The sequence below is a fragment of the Peromyscus californicus genome, unplaced genomic scaffold, assembly GCF_007827085.1.
Source record: "Peromyscus californicus insignis strain IS unplaced genomic scaffold, ASM782708v3 Scaffold_8__1_contigs__length_139910024, whole genome shotgun sequence".
Lineage (NCBI taxonomy): Eukaryota > Metazoa > Chordata > Mammalia > Rodentia > Cricetidae > Peromyscus > Peromyscus californicus.
The window spans coordinates 8,710,605-8,728,852 of NW_026294606.1; the positions used below are offsets into that span (position 1 = coordinate 8,710,605).

The 18,248-nt window shown below is 41.5% G+C and overlaps 1 protein-coding gene and 1 non-coding gene across 2 annotated transcripts in view; one reads left to right on the plus strand and one right to left on the minus strand.

Annotated features, from left to right (window-relative positions):
• Nucleotides 1-303: 303 nt before the first annotated feature.
• The window catches only part of Ddx46 (DEAD-box helicase 46), a 54,402-nt gene continuing 36,457 nt past the window's right edge, over nt 304-18,248 (minus strand). The window contains exons 17-23 of the mRNA XM_052727660.1: nt 12,349-12,486; nt 11,835-11,984; nt 8,698-8,871; nt 6,813-7,031; nt 5,812-5,956; nt 5,002-5,075; nt 304-2,941 (exon numbers count right to left, since the gene is read on the minus strand). Coding sequence (XP_052583620.1) covers nt 2,894-2,941; nt 5,002-5,075; nt 5,812-5,956; nt 6,813-7,031; nt 8,698-8,871; nt 11,835-11,984; nt 12,349-12,486 — 948 coding nt within the window. The 3' untranslated portion in view covers nt 304-2,893. The remainder of the gene's footprint in view (nt 2,942-5,001; nt 5,076-5,811; nt 5,957-6,812; nt 7,032-8,697; nt 8,872-11,834; nt 11,985-12,348; nt 12,487-18,248) is intronic.
• Nucleotides 5,250-5,356, plus strand: LOC128104814 (U6 spliceosomal RNA). The gene has a single exon (XR_008216117.1). It is a non-coding gene; the product is annotated as a U6 spliceosomal RNA (small nuclear RNA).

Consider the following 18,248-nt stretch of genomic DNA (forward strand, 5'->3'; position numbering starts at 1 on the left):
TAAAAAGAATGTATACTTGATAAAGTAAAAGAAAAGGTTTTTGTTTTGTTTTTTTAAAGATGCACACTATGTATACCCCCCACCACTTGGGAGGCAGAGGCAGGAAGATCTCTCAGTGAGTTCAAGGCCAACCTGGTCTACAAAGCAAGTTCCAGGACAACCTGGGTTACACAGGTAAACTCTGTCTCAAAAAATGCAAAAGGATATATTAACAATAATACTTCTCTTAGCTGTCTACAATTTAAAAAAGACTACAGAAAAAGCAAAACACAGAGTATTCAAGGAAAGATAATCTGAGACCAATGCAGACTGAATTAACTTTATTCTGTAAGGAATTTAGAGAGCTTCAGCAAATATTGATATTGCATTAAAAAACAAAATCTGTACATCATTCAAACTTTAAAAATCAGTCAGTGTTGACACTAAAAAAATGTACTAAGCAATATTTCATTTTAGAACAAAATACTATCAGTGTTTCTTCACAACTAGAGCCACAAACAGAAAATTTGAAATAATGTAACTTCTGAGTCTCAAAGGGATCCAGTGAGTTTCAGGGAGCACCATTGAACTAGTGTGACTGCCATATATTTTGTAAAGTAACAAACTACACCTGGGTGATAATAACTAAGGCGGGAAGAAGTACTGATGACCAGAATTCTAGTCCAAAGTTTTGTTTCATTATATGGTTACAGGTATTTTCCTCTACGTCCTTCAAGAGAAGTAACTGGATATGTGAAGGTCTAAAAACATTTCCCAATTCCATTTTACCTTTCCAGTACAAATACACTTAACAAACAGAATACTCATCTGTCAACATGGCTATTAACTATGTTAAAAATTTTGATTGTTCTTTAGATTTATTCACTAGGATAACAGATAACTATTAGCTGCCATGTGGGTACAGGATCTGAACCTGGGTCCTCTACAAGAGCACCAGGCGCTCTTACTTAGTGGATTACCTCTCTAGACTTAAAATTAATTCTTTTAACAACTCTAGTATACTCTGACTTTAAAACTTCTAAATCAAGAATATATACATATGTATTTGTTTGTTCTCTTTTTATAAGACAGGGTCTCACTGTGTAGTACTGGCTGGCCTGAAACTCACGATGTAGAACAGGTTGGTCTTGAACCCAGGGATCATCCTGCCCCTGCCTCCTGAAGGCTGGGATTACAAGTGTGGACCACCACACCTGGTATAAATCAAGAATGCTTAAAGAACTTTTCTATCTCTTAAATAAATATTTATTTAATAGCTGATAAAGCTTTTCTTTTCTGATGACAATATGAAGTTTTCATGTATTGGGAGTCTTGAAAGTAGTTTTAGGTAATCGAATCATACCATTCAGAATCAGACCCTAAAGGCTCTAAAGTATAATTCTTGAGTTTTTGTGCACTAAATTTTACTAAGAGAGTCTGTAGTCTGAAACTTAAATACCAGTATTTAATGTAATTTGTTTCTTTTACTACATTTGTGAGTGTGTGAGCATGTGCATATGTACATACGCATACATGATGTATATCAAAGAACAACTTACATTTCCTGCTAAGTGGATCACAGGATTGATCGAATTCAGGTGACCAAACTTGGTAGAAAGAAACTTACCCACTGAGTCATTTCATCTGCCTCAGTACCAGCACTTAACAAAAATGTTTTGTTTTTTTCTTGAGTGAGACCTTGGGCACGCTTAGGAAAGTGCATTACCACTGACCTATATCCTCACTGATCCATATCCTCAGCCTTGTTTGTTGCTGGGTTTTTGGGTTTTTTTTTTTGTTTTTTCAAGACAGGGTTTATTGTGTAGCCTCGGCTGTTCTGGAATTAGTTCCGTAAATGAGGCTGACCGCTGACCTTGAACTCCCAGAAATCTGCCTGCCTCTGCTTTCTGTAAGGCTTCATCATGTAAGCCCTGGATGGCCTCAAATTCATGATCTTTCTGCCCCTGCCTCTTGGGTGCTAGGATGACAGGCATTCATACCTGCCTTGTTTTAAGAGGGAAAAATTCACAACTTACTCAACCATCCTGAAGGGAAATTGGATTAAAAGTAATAAGGTGTTTGTATGTAATATAAATGTCTAAACACTTTAGAGGAAAAGGAAAAATATTTAGTATGTATTGGCCACAATCACTTTCTCTAAAAGTAAGCAAGAAACGAATTAGCACTTAGGCAATCAGAGGTTAAGAACAAACCTTTCTACTGCAGTGGAAAGAAGTGGGAAGCTGAGTGTGGTGATCCCAAGCACTACAAAGGCAGATGCAGGAGGGTCACAAGTTCAAGGCCAGCCTAAGCTATACAGGGACTCTCTTAAATGAGGAAGAAAAGGGAAAGAAATGCAAAAATCCCATAGTGCTGCTTATGTTTAATTTTACAAAACCAAAGGCAAACCAACTACTACTTATTTCTGAAGATAAAATTAAAAAAACTCTGAACCTATTTTGTAAACGTCTACTATAACATTCTTAGATCCAGTTCACATGTTCCATTCAGTCAAATAAGATTTGAGCTTAAAAGGTGGCAATAAAATATGACAAGGACTTCTCTCTTTTCTTAGGAGCTGATCACATCACAATTTCAGTAAAAGAGGAGAGGTCAGTGGCCCCTTAGTGACTGACATACTTTATTACTACATTCAACACAAAACCCCAATGTTTCCAGACACTTAAAGTATTGGTATCTAAGGTTTACATTAAGAACATCACACTCTGAGAACAGGTCTGATTGAAATGGAGTTTGGATCAGTGTGGGGCAGTACTTACTGACAGACAATTTCTGTAACAAACACTGGTTTCTTGTATTTAAAAAATAAGCAAGACAGAATTTTCAAAGTCTTACTTTACAATACATTGTAAACTTCACAGACCAGCACAGGTACAAAGTGGCTTCACGATGTTTATAATACTTTGTATCGTCCTTTGTTGGTTGGTTGATACGAATTTTGCTATGATAGAAAATAAAAGAGAGAAGGTTAGGAAAAGCGCACACACACACAAAGTGAATGTTTGAGATCATCTCCTGTTAGCAATGTGTAAAACCATCAGAGAGCCAAAATAAAAAGGCAGAGGTGGAGGCAGAGGAACGGCTCAATAATGAATTCATTCTCTCTGTTCATCCGTACCCCTTCCCTGATACCTCTGCAGTCTCGAAGCATGAAGTTCTTTTTCTATTACTCTTCAGTGAAACTATCGAGACCTTCGTACACTACTATATTATTAGTAGTTTTTGAGACAAGGTCACATTCAATAGCCAAGGCAAGCCTTGAATTTAGAAATCCTCTTCCCCAGCCTTCCAAGTGCTAGGATTACAGGAATGAGTCACCATACTTGGCCTGAAGTCCTTGACTTAAAGCTTGTTTATATTTTCTCTCCTGTTTTGTATACCCTGTTTTTAAAAAACTATTTCCCTGGGCTAGAAAGATGGCTCAGCAGTTAAGAGCACTGGCTGCTCTCCCAGAGGATCCCAGCATCCACATGGCAACTCACAACTGTCTGTACCTCCAGTTCCAGGGTATCCGATACCCTTACACAGGCATACATGGAGGCAAAACACCAATGCACATAAAATAAAAATAAATTGTTAACAAAAAGTGTTTTTAAAAAAAAAGTATATTCTTCCCTCTTAAGTTGGGCACACGCCCTTAATCCCAGCACTCAAGAGGGAGAGGCAGGTGGGTCTCTGTGAGTTTGAGGCCAGCCTGGTCTACAGAGTGAGTTCAGGACAGCCAGGATTATATAGAGAAACCCTGCTTCCAAAAATTAATAAATAAATAAAAAATAAAAACTCCCCCCACCCCCAAATTCTATGCATTATAAATGGAATTTCAGAACCCCTCCCCCTCATCTATCCTTAGATGATCCTACCAGACTTCCTGACTTCCTTTCAAAGCAGCGGCTATATGGAGGGTTTATAGCCCATACCTGGTATTTAAGGTCAGTGGTGTATCTGTGGCCCCCTTTACAAAGGTTATCTTTAGCAGGCTGTTCTTTTTCCAAAATTAACTCACTGCCTAAACTGTGAAATACTGACTACACTACAGGTGTGGCATTTCCAGATGCTCCAATGAGTGAAAACTGGTAAATGCTTTTGCAAAACAATGTGGTAACACCTACCAAAAAGATAAACTGTATAGAATTTATAAACAGAATTTCTATTCCAAAGTGTATATTCAATAAAGAAATGTATTAATGTATAGCAAAAAGTCAAGGGAGAAGTTTCATAGAAATGTTATTCACAAAAGCCAAAAGCAGAATATCAAGTTCAATATGTAAGTTAACTTATTTAATTTAATAATACATATTTAACTTAAGCAATTAAATAGCATACAGGCATAAAAAGGCATCCATTGTTGCTACCTGCAATATATAGATAGCCTCCTCAATATAATGCTGAGATATACAGAATAAACAGCATATAGTCCACCACACAGAGGTGAAAACACATAAAACTAATCTCCAAATTTATAGTCACAATATGTCTCTATCTGAGGGCGATGAACAGTGACATGGAAGCCAGAGGCCAGGCTTCTAGATGGAGAAATGGTCTGCATTTCTTCATTTAGATAGTGACTACAAAGAAGTGCCTACTCTAAAAATCCATCACGATACACTTATGTGAGGCTAGAGAAATGTCTCAGAGGTTAAGAGCACTGACTGCTCTTCCAGAGATCCTGAGTTCAATTCCCAGCAACCACATGGTGACTCAGAACCAACTATAATGAGATCTGGTGCTTTCTTCTGGCGTGCAGACATACATGCCGGCAGAATAGTGTATACATAATAAACAATCTTTAAAAAAGAAAAAAAAAGATATATTTCTGTGTTGGGACAGGGTCTCAAGTCACACCAGGCTGTCCCTGAAATTCAACTGCTTCCAAGTCCCAAACTGCTGGGCTAACAGGTGATCAGCTAGCAAGACAGGTGTTGATGATTTCTATGCCTGCTTGTATGAAATGCAATGAACAGTCACTACAACAAACAAGGCCTGAGGGTGTGCTTCACTCACCAGTCGGATCAGTTCTTCTTTTATGAGCCTGGTGATTTCTGCCTTCGCTTTCTGCACAGCCAGTTCGTTGGCACCTGAAGGTTGAGCAGAAAACATGGTTCACACCACTGAACTACACTGGCTGCTTCTGCACTGTAAGGAGGCCCAGGGGACAACGCCTCAAGTGACATTAGGGAGTGCGCTGCCTGCCAGGCTAGTGACCTAGAACAGCGGTCTACTTCCTAATGACTTACGGTGCTGTCAGTCCTGTGCTCACTTGGACAGCACATGCACTAAAATACGAAGGATGCAGAGAAGATGAGCATGGCCCCTGCACAAGGATGACACACAAAACCATCAAGTGTCCAGTTAAAAAAAAAAAAGAAAGAGGGCTGGAGAGATGGCTCAGAGGTTAAGAGTACTGGCTGTTCTTCCAGAGGTCCTGAGTTCAATTCCCAGCAACCACATGGTGGCTCACAATCATCCATAATGAGATCTGGTGCCCTCTTCTGGCCTGAAGGTGTATATGCAGACAGAACACTGTATACATAATAAATAAATAAATCTTTAAAAAAAAAAAAGAAAAATGTATGTCCTTAAAATTCATACTTTCTGTAGAAAATTTTCAAACTTAAATCCCACAAATAGATCTATATTCAGCTTTCTATCTATGTGGTTACTGAACTTCAAAGACCTCAAGCGACACATGGTCATGTATTTCTTAGAGATGCCCCTAATTTCAGTCTTTCTTACTATCAACTTCACACTGACCCGTGTTACATCTACTTCAATGATCTAACTCAAGCTTCACACAAAAGCAACAGTACGTACTCTCAATCGCCAAGTAAATCTTGCGCTCTCCTTCTTTGGGCTCTTTGCCAGGAGGGAAGTAGGTTCCTCTGATTGTGATGGCGGCTTCAGAGTACTCACTGATTCTCTGCAGGGCCTCCTTGGAGGTGACCTTCCACCGCGCCGTCTAAAACAAAGGTTTGCAGAATCAAATCACAACACAGAAATCTGAGTTGAGGGCAGGTGAGATGGCTGGGTAGATAAAGGCTCCCGATGCCCAGGCTAATGAACTGAGTTCAAAACCTGGAACCTGCCTGGTAGAAGGAGAAAACCAACTCCTGCAAGCTGTCCTCTGACTAACACGCCCGTCCTAAGACCTGTGCCCCACCCCATCCCAATATATAACATCACACAATTGGTCTAAAATTCTGGGTTAAAAAAGATTTTTCTCTGGACAATGGTGGTACACACCTTTAATCCCAGCACTAAGGAGGTAGAGGCAGGCTGATTTCCTGAGTTCAAGGCCAGCCTGGTCTACTGAGTTCTAGGACAGCCAGGATTACACAGAGAAACCCTGTCTCAAAAAAACAAAAAACAAAACAAAAACAAACAAACAAAAAAGAATAGATTATAGATTCAATGTCTATTACTATCTCCCTTATATAGGTAAAAGCCAAGTCATTAATGTTCACTTACAAGTAATCCTATTTCAGGGGTTGGAGGTACAGAGCAGCACTAAAGTACTTGCCTGGCATGTATCAAGTCCTAGGTTCTCTCTCTAGTACTGAAAAAATAAACCAACAGAGACAGGTGTGGTGGTGCACACCTGTCTTCCCAGCACCCGAGAGGTAAGAGGGTCTGGCATTAAGTTCATCCTTAGTTACACATAGAATTTGTACAGGCCAGGCTGTACTATGATGCCCTATCTTAAAATAAAATAAAATAAAATAAAATAAACCCAGACAGAACAACAAAGACCTAACAGTTTGTGTGTTTTAAGGAAGGGATTCTGTTCACAATATAAAAACTTTTCTGTTACTTGCCTGTGGGAAGTCATTAATTTCTAACTCTTCCTCATATCTCTTGAAAGATTCGCTCTGGCCACCCTCCTGTCTCTCCTCCTCCTGTTTCTCCAAAGGCACGTAATTGAGCTTGGCATTGATCTTTTCAGCAAGTTGTTCTGCGATGGTTTTTGCCGACACCGTGGGAGCCAGAATGGTTCCCCCTCTGAGGATGGCATTGGTGGCTTGCTGCATCACATCCTGCGGTTTAAGAAGACCTCCAGTTAAACCTCAGCTGCAGACAGAGATAGGGGCCAGGACATTCCCATAATGATTCTCCCCAAAGCCACTAAATCAGCTTAATAAACAGAAAGTATCTTTCTAATGCAATTCCTCACACATGTGACTACCAGTGTAAGTCCATAACTGACACTGTGACTTTCCTCTCCTCCTGACAAGGAACTGAGGGACAGTCAGTGGCCTACCATGTATTACTGCACCACAGACACGGATCATTAGCTAACTCGCAGTAAGAAGCACATAACACAGTTCTTCTAAAAGCAAATACTGGTGACTACTGTGCATTTCTACTTCATTAAAATGCCTGTGCTGCATCACTGAGCCCTCCTCCACCCACAGTGAACCATCCAAATACTCAATAAATTATGGTAAATGACTCATTCAAAATACTGTCAAAATTAGTTAACTCATCCTTTGGGCATGTCACAAGAATTCTGTTTTACTTAAAAGTCAACAGTGTCAGGCATGATGGCAAACTCCTGTAATCCCAACCCTCAGGAGGTACAGGAAAGGAAGTGATTGCCAGCTCTAGGTTGGCCAAAGAACACGAGACCCCGTGTTTAAAAACCAAAACCTCAGTTGGGTGGTGGTGGTGCACGCCTTTAATCCCAGCACTGCTTCTGTAGCCAATAAACCCAACCAATGAAACAGATTAGTAAAGAAAAGAATCACATTTTTTCTATTTTGCTAAGAAGAAAATACAAGCTGGAGATCTCTTACCCAGAATGCTTTGGGACAGAAGCACTTCGGGGCTTAAATTTTTAAATTTTAGGATATTTGCACAGACATTACCATCTGAATATATACAGCTGAACAGAAAAAAATCCAAAACATATTGAGCAGTGGTGGCGCATGTCTTTAATCCCAGAATTCAGGAGGCAGAGGCAGGTGGATCTCTGAGTTCAAGGTCTAGTCCACAGAGACAGCTCCTGGACAGCCAGGGCTACATATACAGAAAAACCCCCGTCTTGAAAAACGAACAGAAAAAAAAAAATTCAACATCAGGTCACCAAAGAAAAAAGTTTCAGAATGTGGAGTGTTCTCGATCAAGATGCTCATCTGCTCTATATGAGCTATCCATGACTCACGCCTAACAGGCTTTCTACAGAAGGTTTACAGAGAGAACTTCTGAAGGCAGACATCAAAGAGAGTCCTGTATTGAGCACGATTGTATTCTTGGAAACTTGTTTTCTAACAAAACTTGTTCACTGTGCTCCTGGAAAGGACCTACATTGAAAGTGGTGCTGAGGCACAGTGTCCAGGAGCACCCTTGCTGGAGCACAGGGTGGGGGAGCACTCTCGCTGAAGCACAGTGTCCGGGAGCACCCTCACTGAAGCACAGGGTGGGGGAGCACCCTCGCTGAAGCACAGTGTCCGGGAGCACCCTTGCTGAAGCACAGGGTGGGGAGCACCCTCACTGAAGCACAGGGTAGGGGAGCACCCTTGTCATCTTGGCACATGGGAAGTAGATTCAGAAGGACCAGGAGAGGGTCATCCTTGGCTACACAGAGGGTTCAAGGCCAGCCTAGACTACAAGAAACCCTGCCATTTTGAATTGTCACTCTCCAGAGTCTCATGTCACAGCAACAAGAACAATGACTAAGACTCGGAACAAATTACTTAATACCTGAGACTCGATGCCCAGGTTCTTCTGAGCATTGATCCGAAGAGCCAGCCTCTTGGCGATCTCTAGCTTCTCAGCGTTGCCTGCAGTTGGGGCAGGCACACTAGATGTGCCGGGTGCAGCCATGTCCTTTACTCTCTTCTTTGAATTAAACATGCTTTCAATTTGTTCATCAATCTAGACCAGGGGAAATCAGGGATTAGTTAGTACTGGGTTAGAAATATTAACTTAGTTGCATCTACACAAAAAAGAAATGTTTCCATAAAAGGCTAGAATTAGTTAAATTTACATAAATTCAAATACATGGATCAACAGAAAAAGAAACAGCTCTTCACGGACTTTTCTTTCAAAAATCTATTGTCTGTAATGGAAAAAAATTAAAAAGAAGAAAGAAAGAAAGAAATACACCATGCTACAAGATTTGTTTAATCAGACTTCTGAGAGGCACAGAAAATTCATCCCAATCTTGTCAATGAGGAAACACGGGCTCTCAAGCCAGAGCAGCACAAATGATGCACTGAACTATTCCAGGACTCAGGCACCAAGCCCAAATTATTTTATAATGAAGGAAGTTAGGGCTATAACTCAAGGCCAGTGATTCTCAGGAGGAATGATCAGTATGTTCCTGAGGCAGGACTCCCACCCCCACTCCTAAAACGAGGATTCTCCTCCTCCTCCTCCTCCTCCTCCTCCTCCTCCTCCTCCTCCTTCTTCTTCTGAGACAAGTTGTCACATGTAGCTCAGTCTGACCTCAAACTCATTGCATAACTGGTTTTCTTTCAGTTATTCATTTGACTTTACGTAGGTTTTGCCTGTTTGCATACATATGTACCATGTACATACAGAGGGGACTTTGGTTCCTCTGGTTGTGAGTCATCGTGTAGATGCTGGAGAAACTGAACCTGGGTCCTCCAGAAGAGCAACAAGTGCTTTAAACTACTGAGTCATCTCTTCAGCCCTGATCTCCACCCCTTGATTCTCAGGCCCCCTCTTCCAAGGGCTGGGACCACAGGTTTGCAGCAACACACTCAGTTCATGCACTGCTGGAGATGACAGCAAGCACCCTACTAACTGCGCCACACCCCAGCCCCTTCTTCTGAAGGAAGGAAAATGGGTTAGCATGGTGACATAGACTTCTAACCCCAGCACTCCAGAGACGGGATAGGAGGATCAACAGCTGGAATCAGGGTAGGCTACAGAACAATGCTGTGGGATGTTCTGTATGGCAAATGTGTTGCTAATTAGTCAATAAATAAAACATTGATTGGCCATTGGCTAGGCAGGATGTGTAGGCGGGACAAGGAGGAGAATAGAGCTGGGAAGTGGAAGGCTGAGTCAGAGAGACACTGCCAGCCGCCATGATGACAAACAGCATGTGAAGATGCCGGTAAGCCACGAGCCATGTGGCAAGGTATAGATTAATGGAAATGGATTAATTTAAGCTGTAAGAACAGTTAGCAAGAAGCCTGCCACGGCCATACAGTTTGTAACCAGTATAAGTCTCTGTGTTTACTTGGTTGGGTCTGAGCAGCTGTGGGACTGGCGGGTGAGAGAGATTTGTCCTGACTGTGGGCCAGGCAGCAAAACTCCAGCTACAGAACAACAACCTGCCAAACAAACCAACAAGAAGGAGAAGGGATGAGGAAGGACATGAAGGCTAACTTCCCTATGAGGAAGAGCAACAATGAAGCTTTCAGTTCTCCACAGTCAACCCTAGTGCTGTTAGCTACACTATCATTAAAAAAGAAGACATTAACTGTGTGTGGGTCTCCAAGGACAACACGTGGCCAGGCATATGGCAAGCACCTTATCCGAGCCATCTCACCAGCTCCCTTGTCTTTAAAGAGAGCTCAAAAACCCAACAGAAACAGAACAATGGCTGGTGAGACGGCTCTGGGGTAAAGGCAGTTGCCATGCAAGCCTGCTGACCTGAGTTCAAGTTCCTCGGACCTCCACATACATGCCATGGTACATGCACCACACACATAGACACACACAGAATTAGTTAATAGAACAGAATAGAAACAGAAAAAAGGACAAAACAAAAAGGATTGCTTTGCCCAAAATGACTTGTGCATCATGATGAGAGTCACACAACTTCCTCCAGAAGACCAGATCAGATGTCGTGGGTTTTTATCTTCTCGGTCTCAGAGGTAGGGAAAGCTTGCTGGACTTAAATTAGATTAATTTAGAAAGCATGTCTAATGAAATGGTCTTAATTTAGCTTCTTTTTTAAAAACACACATTTTCCCTTACAGGGTTATAGCTATCAAATAGTTTTTATGGTGAGGTTGTTTTAAATTAAACAGCACACATGTTTTTTAAAAATCTTAGTAAATAGGCCAGGCGGCGGCGGTGGCATATGTCTGCCGGGGCTACACAGAGAAACCTTGCCTCAAAAAAACAAACAAAAATCACATTTGTATTTGTTTTGTGTGCGTGTGTGTTGTGTGTGACAGATGGTGTTTAAAACACATTTAAAACTGAGTGACTTTCCCCTTGAAAGTAGGGTAGATTTAATGACTTGATCATCATCACTTTTTGTTTTTGTTCTTTTTGAGACAGGGTATCACTATGTAGCCCTGGCTAGCCTGCAGCTTACTATACAGACCACAGTACCATGAAACTCCTAAATGCTAAGCATGCTACCAGGCCCAGCTCTAACCTACTAACTTTTGAGTTCACTCACTACAAGGTAAACACATAACCAAACAGCAACTTTACTTCATTCTAAGCTAGTGTGGTGCACCAGAAAGAAATGGCCTACAACTGACAGGAGACCTGCCCTGTCTGTGTTCAGTGTGGTCCTGGACCAATGCTTTCTGATTTCAGGGTTCTCAACAGCATAGTCAGGCTCAGCACACTTACAAGACTGTTCTCAGCAGAGGTCATCTGTGGTTGTATGAGAAAGTTTGCTGTGCTGCCCAGGCTGACCTTATACTCTGGGGTCACTCCTACCACAGCCCTCTGAGTAGCTGAAGTAAAGTCATGCATGACCACATCTAGCTTGGGATAGTTTACTATGATGTGTAAAGTATGTTCTATGAACAAGTATGCTGGAAAACTCGAGGATTAAACGAAGTTAAACAGGTTTCATATACGACCCATGGCACCCACACAGAGAGACCTCGGATACTTACATCGACTGCTGCATCCTCATCATCTGAGTCCTGCAGGCCAAGAGCAGCTTTCTGTAACTTCTTCCTCTCGTTGGCTAAAGCCTGCTCTGTTTCATCGAACTTGAATCCCTTGCCAGAGAAACCACTACTCTTTTTGATAATTTTTCCTTCCTTTTAAGAAAAAAGTTAACAAAGTTAATTTTTAGAGTAAACACTGCTAAATATTTTCAAAGTAGAATATACCAACTTAACAAAAACATGACAAAGTTTAAACAAAAGATTCTATTTTCACTATTTTTCCTTCTAAATATGTAAGTGGTTGGATATGCACCCTTAATATGAGCACTCAGGAGGCAGAAAACAGATAAATCTGAAAATTTGAGGCCAGCTTGGTCTATATACCAAGTTCGAAGACAGCCAGACCCTGCCCAGAAAAAAACATAAAACAAAAAAGATGTAAGTGAACACAGTTACCAAAATATCCAGTGTTCTCCAGTCTTGTTAATGACTCATATAAGGAACTTTAAAGACTCACTGCTTTCTGCTGGTCTTTGAAGTCACTCCAGAGTTTTTCCAGGTCAGGAGGCACCGCCGTCCCTGACAATTCAAGAGCTTTAATTATGTCACCAGCATAGCGAGCTTGATCCTCTGTGATGAAAGTGTAGGCATAACCCTAATGAAAATGAGGAAGCAATATTAGACAAGATGACTCAAAATCAACATACAAAACCCAGTACCGTTGGAATAAACCAATAACAAACTTACAGACAAGAAAATGAGGAATACCTCCTTCATAGAAGCTTCAAAACAAAAAAAAAAAAAAGTCTAGAAATAAATCTGACAAGGAGGCCCAGACTTCTAGAGTGAGAACATTCAGATACTGAAGAAGTGTTCTGTCAGTAGGGTGCTTGCCCAGCACACCACACAAGTGGAGGCAGCTGCACAATGAGTTCTGGGCCCACCTAAGGTGCATGAGTTCCTGTCTCTAAAGAAACTGAAGAAGACATTACAAGATGGAAAGATCTGGAGTTACCGATAGGAAGGATTAATAGTATGACATTGCTGTATTACTGAGAAGTGATCCACAGATTCAAGGTAATATGCAGAAAATTTCAAAGACATTCATTTTTGAACTAGGAAAAACAATCCTAAAATTCACTTAGAAGCACAGAAGACAGCAAGTAGCCGAAGTAATGCTAAGAAGAAAGAACAATTATTCATATTTCATAATTCTGTCTTTAGTTCCATGTAGATTTTTTACAGCTCTTTGAAACATGAGCCGGTTAAGGCTGTGGTTTATCTCTGGACCTTCTATTCTGTCTTGTCCACATGTCTGTCCTTGTGTCAGTACTATGCTGCTGCTCATCACTATGATGAACTCATCACTATGGCTCTCTTGCATAATCTGAGGTCAGGAATTATGGAGAAGCTGAAGGGAGAGAGAAAATAAAAGATAACACTATGAAACAAGACATGGGCTGGGGAGGCTGCCTTGAGTAGGAGGACTTACCCTTTTGGAGGAGGGGATGGGGGAGAAGTGGAGGGGGGCTGGAGCAGGGGGAGGAGGGATGAGAGGGGATCTATGGTTGATATGTAAAAGGAATAAAAAAATTTAAAAAAAAAAGAACAAAAAGCAGCAGGCAGACACCACCATTAAACTGAGCCCTTGCAAACAGCGAGCAGACACTGGGGAGGCTGAGGCAGTTGTCTGCAGCTCCCAACTCAGAGTCCTCCGGCCACTCCATGGATGAACGTCCGTCTGCATTCCCTCCACTCCAGGCTCTTTTCTTTAAGGACTAAGCAGCAGTAACCTCTGTTGGAGGAGATACCCTTTAGATATTGTTCTACTCTCTGCTGTCTCACTGTTCTCGTCCCTCATGTCAGCTATAGGCCAGTCCATTCCTGGACAGGAGGCTTTGGGGGACTCTTTGAGACAAATAAACCTGGTATGGGAGGTAGGACATAACTCTGTTTCTGGAGATAGTTTCTGAGAGCACCACACATAACAAATTAGCAATCTAATGTCATTTTATTCTTTACTTTTTATGTGTATATGCATGTTGAGAGAGGACATGCACATATGTGAATCAAGAGGATACCCTTGGGCATCTATCCTCAGGTGCTGCCCACCCTATTTAAGACAGCTTCCCAGGCTGGACAGATGGCTCAGAGGTTATGAACTGGCAGCTCTTCCAGGGTTCTGAGTTCAATTCCCAGCAACCACATGGTGGCTCACAACCACCTGTAATGAGATCTGGTGCCCTCTTCTGACCTGCAGGAATGCATGCAGGCAGAATACTGTATACATAAATCTAAAAAAAAAAAAAAGACAAGGTTGCCAACTAGCCTGGAGTTTGTCAGGTAAGCTTGGCTGGCTGGCTGGCCATCAAATCACAGGAATCTACTTGTGTGTGTGTCTCAGTCTCCTCAGCTTGGGATTGCAAGTGCATGCTTGCACACATCAGCTTTTTACATGGGTTCTGGTAACTGAACTCAGGTCCACACTGACTGAGTCATCTCTCCAGCTCAACATCCTTAGCAGGGAAGGATGAGTTAAAACTACTTTGATGTTCCATTTCACCCCAGTTAAAACAGCTAACATTAAGAAAACAAATGACAGAAAATACTATACTATTCACAATTGCTAAGTAATAGAACCAGGATATGCAGCAACAGGTGAGTAGATAAAGAAAATGGGGTACATGCACACAGCAGAATTTTACACAGGCCTAAAGAAAAATTAAATCATGACATTTATAGAAAATGGTACAAGAAATCATTAGGTTAAATGAAATAAGAATCGACCTGTCTCAAAAAAAACACGAAAAAACAAATAAACGGATGGATGGAAGGAAGGAAAGAAAGAAAGAAGGAAAGATCATATGCTACATGTGGATCCTAGATTTTAATTTAAAGAGTGCACACACGTAGGGTGCACGTAGGTCATAAAATCAGAAAGAAAAGAAGGGGAAGAACAAAGAGTTTATAATAGAGTATAGGTGAGAGGAGAGCAGAAGGGGGCTGCGGAAGGAAGACCACAGGGTGGGAATAAGCACTGGGAGAGAATGAACAATAAAAACAAATATTAAACCATTATCAAGAAACCCATTATTCTGTATGCTAATTTAAAAAAAAAAAAGACTGCTTTAAAAAGATAATAGTTAAGAGCTTGTTGCTCTTGCAGGTTGGATTCCAATCACCCACGTGGTGGCTCACATCCATCTGTAACTCCAGTTCTAGAGAATCCAAAGTCCTCTTCTGATTTCTGCAGGCACCAAGTGCACATGTGGCGGGCGGGCGGGTGGGCGGGCGCACATACGTATACATACACATACACACACACACACACACACACACACACACACACACACACACACACGCTGTGGGATATTTATTTGTACTCTGTTTAAAGGTATATTGCTATGATTGGCGTAAAAAGCTAAATGGCAGATAGGTAGGCAGGAGGTATAGGCGGAACTTCCGGGCAGAGAGAGGAAGTAGGAGGAGGAATCTAGGCTATTCCTATGCATGGAAGAAGCCAGGAGACATGGAGAGGAAACAGAAGGTACAGATGGAAGAGAGCTAACACTACATGACAGGATGGAGATGAATAGAAAGGGGTTAATTTAAGTTTTAAAAACTAGTTAGAAAGAAGATTAAGGGAGAAAGAAAGAAAGAGAGAGAGAGAGAGAGAGAGAGAGAGAGAGAGAAAAGAAAGAAAGAAAGAAAGAGAAAGAAAAGAAGCCTAAGCTGCAGGCCAAGCTTTCATAATTATTAATAAGTCTCTGTGTCATTATTTGCAGGCTGGCAGCTGACGAGAAACTATGTCTACACATACATAAAAGTAAAACATTCATAAACATAAAAAATAAACGTAAAAAATGTTTGCATATGAGTGTTTGCCTGCATCTATGTGTGTGTACCACATACATATATGCCCTGCCTGTGGAGGCCAGAAGAGGGCATTAATTCCTTGGAACTGGAGTTAACAAGACAGCTGTGAGCACCAAGGGTCCTCCGTAAGCAGTCAGTGCTTTGAACCACTGAACCATCACTGCACCATCTCTCCAGCCCCTTTTATTTTTTGTTTTTTAAAGACAGTATCACTCTGTATCCAATATTAGCCTTCAACTAATGGCAAGTCTCCTGCCTCAACTTTCCAACTGCTGGGATTGCATGCATGAATTACAATGCTCAGCTTTAACATCTTAGTTTTAGGATGTTTATATACAAAGCTTTCCATTTTGGGTTTGTTTTCTGAGTCAGAGTCTAGTTCTATAGATCAAGGTGGCCTTGATGCTGCCTCTGCTTCCCAGTGCTGGTATCAGAGAAATGCACCTTCACGCTCTGCTCATGTTTTTAAGATCCAAAGTGTGTGCTTGTATTTGATTGTGTATACAAATGTTCTTTACATAATTATGTACTTCTGAAACTATTTTGCAAAAATGAAATCAGTTGTATAATCTTCCTGGAAGTCTGGAAAGTGGAGCGCTCAGATGCCCCAGCAACTCTTCAGTCCAGGCAAGAGGAAGACGGGCAGGGAAGAGAGCAAACCATCAGGTTATCATTTTCTCAGACATTTTGACCTAATTTCAGGAATATCTAAAGTCACACCTGCTGTCCAGGCTCTGCCGCTATGCTTCCCATGAGCTAAAATTCCTGTTTTATACGATTATAAACACACATGCGCAAAGAGAAAGAGGGGGTGATGAGAGAGTATTTGTGGCCAACAAGACATATTTGCTACTCCTTAACCTTTAAAAAAATTATTAATTTATTTATTTCATGTGTATGTGTATTTGAGGTATGCATTCAGGAACCCATGGAGGACAGAGGGCCCAAGGTCCCCTGGAAGTGGGTTATACAGGTAGTTGTGAGCCACCATGTAGGTGCTGGAAACCCAATCTGGGCTTTCCATAAGAGGAACAAGTGAGCCAGGCAGTGGTGGCGCACGCCTTTAATCCTAGAACTCGGGAGGCAGAGCCAGGCGGATCTCCGTGAGTTTGAGGCCAGCCTGGTTTACAGAGCGAGATCCAGGACAGGCACCAAAACTAAACTACAGGCCGGGCGGTGGTGGCGCACGCCTTTAATCCCAGCACTCGGGAGGCAGAGCCAGGCGGATCTCTGTGAGTTCGAGGCCAGCCTGGTCTCCAAAGCGAGTACCAGGAAAGGCGCAAAGCTACACAGAGAAACCCTGTCTCGAAAAACCAAAAAAAAAAAAAAAAAAAACTAAACTACACAGAGAAACCCTGTCTTGAAAATAAAAAAAAAAAGAAATTAAAAAAAAGAAAAAGGGAGCAAGTGTTCTTAACCACTGAGCCATCTCTCCAGTCCCACTCTTTAATCTTTTAAAGGACAAGTGTCCAGATGCCTCAGAATGCCTCAGTTAAGGAGGCACTACTGCGACAAGGCCTAAGATACAGGTGGTATGTTCCTCAATGGTTCTCCACTACAAAATGAACTCCTATCTATTTCACTGGGCTCCTGAGGACGAAATGATAGCTGTAAAGAACTTAGAACACTGCCCAGTATACGGTCAGTTTGGCAGGAACATAAGCAGTTGTTGGTACCACTGTTATACCATGATACAACATCTAAGGCTGACAAAAAACAATATGTAACTATTAATATTTCTAACAACAAAATACCCCATGCTTTCAGAAAGAATTATTGGGGGCAAGGGAGACTGAGAAAAGGCTCAGTGGTTAAGAACACTGTCTGCTCTTCCAGAAGACCTGGTTCAATGTCCAGCACCAACATGGCAGCTCACAATTGTCTTAACTACAGTTCCAGGGATTACAACACCCCTTTCTAGCCTCCATAGGCAACGCATGCATATGGTGCACAGACATACATGCAGGGAAAACATCCATACACATAAAAATTACTTCTTTTTTAAAAGGAATGACTGGCTGGGCATACAGCTCAATGGTGAGGCACTTGTTATATCCCCAGCACTGTAAAATAGAAAAAAGAAAAAAAAGAAATTGCTTTTGTTGTGTGTGGTGGCGCATATACAGTTTGTGAATAGTGATGACAAAGCAAGGTATCACCCTCAAATAAAACAACAAAGAGGCCTTAGACTGGTGGTTCTCAATCTAAGGGTCGTGACCCCTTTGTAAGAGTCGCTTATCAGATATTTACATTATGATTCATAACAGCAACAAAATTATAGTTATGAAGTAGCAATAGAATGATTTTATGATTAGAGTGTCACCACAATGTGAGGAACTGTATTAAAGGGTCACAGCCTTAGGAAGGTTAGAGCCATGGCTTTAGACTATATATGTCAAGACAAAAAACAACCAACAAAAGCAGTGAAACATCCTGAATTACGTACAAGTGTGTCTATGTGCAGACAATGTTAGGTGAGAGCAAAGTAAACCTGAGGGACACAAACTGTTACTACTACCTGTGAGAAACCACCAAGGTACC